Consider the following 2,524-nt stretch of genomic DNA (forward strand, 5'->3'; position numbering starts at 1 on the left):
AATTTCATCTTTCTGAGCTACGTTAGCTGAATCCTTAGAGTCGTAATAAGACACCTTTATGCCCTCGTAATCCCTAACGAGATCCTTCCTCCATCGATTCAAAATGTACTTCTCTGGGATGCACTCGATATCTTCAGTATGAATCACCTTGATAATGTGCCGGCACAAGATACCCCTAAACTCAAACAGCTTGCAGCTGCAACTAAATTCGCCTTTTTCCTTATCAACAGAAACCTTAAACGTCCGCCTCGTTGCTTTCCATACTGGTTTGGGGATCTTCTCGTCTGCATCATACAAATTCATTGACCCTATGTTACCTGTTTTAACTATATTGGTGTGCTTTAGGCCTATCACTTCGTCCCTCACCTCCAAAAACTTCTCATTAGTGTAAGCCTTGCTAAACACCACCTCGGCTACTACAGTGTTGTCATAGAAAAATGGATTACGCTTTGTTTGGTAATTTAGGTCCTTTTCCCTTTCCACTAAGCCACCACAATACACATTAAATTGATTCATGAATTGTATCAGCCCAGTATTCAAATTAACGTACACTTTTACACCACGGTTCGTGCTTTCACTACGTTGTGTTGATGACATGTCAGCCCAAAAGAGCCCACGCCAATAGCCAGGCGCCCACCGATGCCTATTAGCATATGCGTCACTTAACCAAGTGTTCTTTTGTAACTTGTACTATATAACCATTGCCTTCCATGCATCCTCAAACTCTTCAATGCTAAAATTATCGTGAACAACATGATCCAAATCTGCCTCTATATCCTTCCATCTCGGTAACTTACCCAAGTTCCTTGCAGCGTTTTGCTTAATGTGAAATAAACACAGCCTATGCGGCACATCTTGAAACACAGTTTCCACTGCCTTCCCTATAGCCTTACACTGGTCAGTCAATATTCCTTTAGGGGGTTGGCCCATACATTCAACAAAGTGTCTAAATACCCATTCGAACGACTCGGAATCCTCATGACTGATTAAGGCAGCTGCAAAATGTATATTAGACCCATGATGACTGCAGCCTACAAATGGAGCAAATGGCATTTTGTACCTACAACATTAATTTAGAAGATAAATGATTTATGTTACACATAAATGATTCTGTAAAAAAAAATAAATGATTCATCTTACAAATATATGATTCTGTAAAAAAATACATGATTAGATAAATGTTTCAGGTTAAAAATAAATGATTCTGTAAATAAAATATAATGTGTTTATGCAACGTCATTATACCTGTTACATAAGAATGTTGTATCAAACGAGACAATATCACCAAAATCTCGGTACATTGCACGACCCCTACCATCAGCCCAAAAAACATTTAGAAGTTTTCCTTCTTTATCTTGTTGAATAACACTATACAAATTAGGATCTTCTTCAGTCATCTTTGTAAAATGTTGTTCTACGGCAAGTGCATCCCCTTGAAATAAGATAAGTCGGCGTTGAACGTGCACTGCATTTATCATATCTTGCTTGGTGAACGACAATTTCGAATGTCCTCCTTTCTCAATAACGAACGAATTAAAGCTCTTACCCAAAGAGATCCCAGCAGCATCGTTTAGTGCCATTCTCTCATAACTACCGTCTTCTATACCTCTATAGTTCACCATACGCCTTGTACAATCCGGCAAAAGAGGATGATTGTGATCCAACACACATTGTGTGATTACAAACCATCCCCCTGACATTCTTCCATCAACATATACCTTACATTCTGTACAAGATTTCTTTTTTTTTTGCGTTTATGCTCTACATTTTTGCTCCTATCTTTGACACTAAGATTACAATCCATTCTAATACGGGACATCATATGGTACTTCGGCTCCTTTTCCCCAACGCCTCTACAATTAACGTCTGCTACTTTGTACTCCTTCATCAATGTATCTGTTCTAACATAAAATTCAAATCCTTTCTCATAAGCGTACTTATGGCAGCATTGGGAAAATTCTTCACCGGATTGAAATAACATCCCAACAGCTGGGACAATGGCAGCAACTACAGTGTTGTCATCGTCTACACTGCTATTAGTTTGGTTAACAGGAACATCATCACCTTTAGATGACGAACTAGCATTTTCCTCTGCCTCTTCATTAAGATCAGGAATTATATTGTCGTCATTCTCAACGCCTTAGTTCATCTCATCCAACACATCGTGTTCAATGTTTACAGCTTCACCAGATAATTGGCCTTCGCTTTCCATTTACTGAAACAATACGCAATACAATTACATAATAAACAATTTGATACTAGAAAATTACAAATGACACATACATTAACAAAGTAATACTGTAAATTTAAAAATGTTATATAATATATTAGAACAGGGGATGTGAAATTTTAAGTAATTCTATAACTTTTAACGAACTCCTGAAACAGCCATCACAAGTTGGAATTGAAAGACAAACATTCGATCTACCACAATCCCGAAAGAATCACGAGCTCGACTGCAAATAACTTAATTGGACATTTAAACATCAAGTCGTTATAACCGTCTACAATTACAATGATAATG

At 37.6% G+C, this 2,524-nt stretch overlaps 1 protein-coding gene across 1 annotated transcript; it reads right to left on the reverse strand.

Annotated features, from left to right (window-relative positions):
* Positions 1–690: 690 nt before the first annotated feature.
* LOC145578151 (protein FAR1-RELATED SEQUENCE 5-like) lies at positions 691–2,212 on the reverse strand. Its single transcript, XM_081635528.1, has 4 exons — positions 2,188–2,212; positions 1,719–2,139; positions 1,246–1,626; positions 691–1,060 (listed from the first exon to the last, which is right to left on the reverse strand). Exons 1-4 carry the CDS (start codon positions 2,210–2,212, stop codon positions 691–693), a joined length of 1,197 nt encoding a protein of 398 aa, XP_081491654.1.
* Between the last annotated feature and the right edge of the window lie 312 nt (positions 2,213–2,524).

The sequence above is a fragment of the Chenopodium album genome, chromosome 2 (genome assembly GCF_948465745.1).
Source record: "Chenopodium album chromosome 2, dcCheAlbu1.1, whole genome shotgun sequence".
NCBI lineage: Eukaryota > Viridiplantae > Streptophyta > Magnoliopsida > Caryophyllales > Amaranthaceae > Chenopodium > Chenopodium album.

What these genes read in the sequence shown, in the direction of transcription:
- LOC145578151 (XM_081635528.1), bottom strand. Translation starts at nt 2,212, where the DNA reads ATGGAAAGCGAAGGCCAATTATCTG. An exon ending in AAGCGAAGGCCAATTATCTG is followed by an intron (nt 2,140 to 2,187) that starts GTGAAGCTGTAA and finishes AGATGAACTAAG; the next exon opens with GCGTTGAGAATGACGACAAT. An exon ending in ACAACATTCTTATGTAACAG is followed by an intron (nt 1,061 to 1,245) that starts GTATAATGACGT and finishes TTAATGTTGTAG; the next exon opens with GTACAAAATGCCATTTGCTC.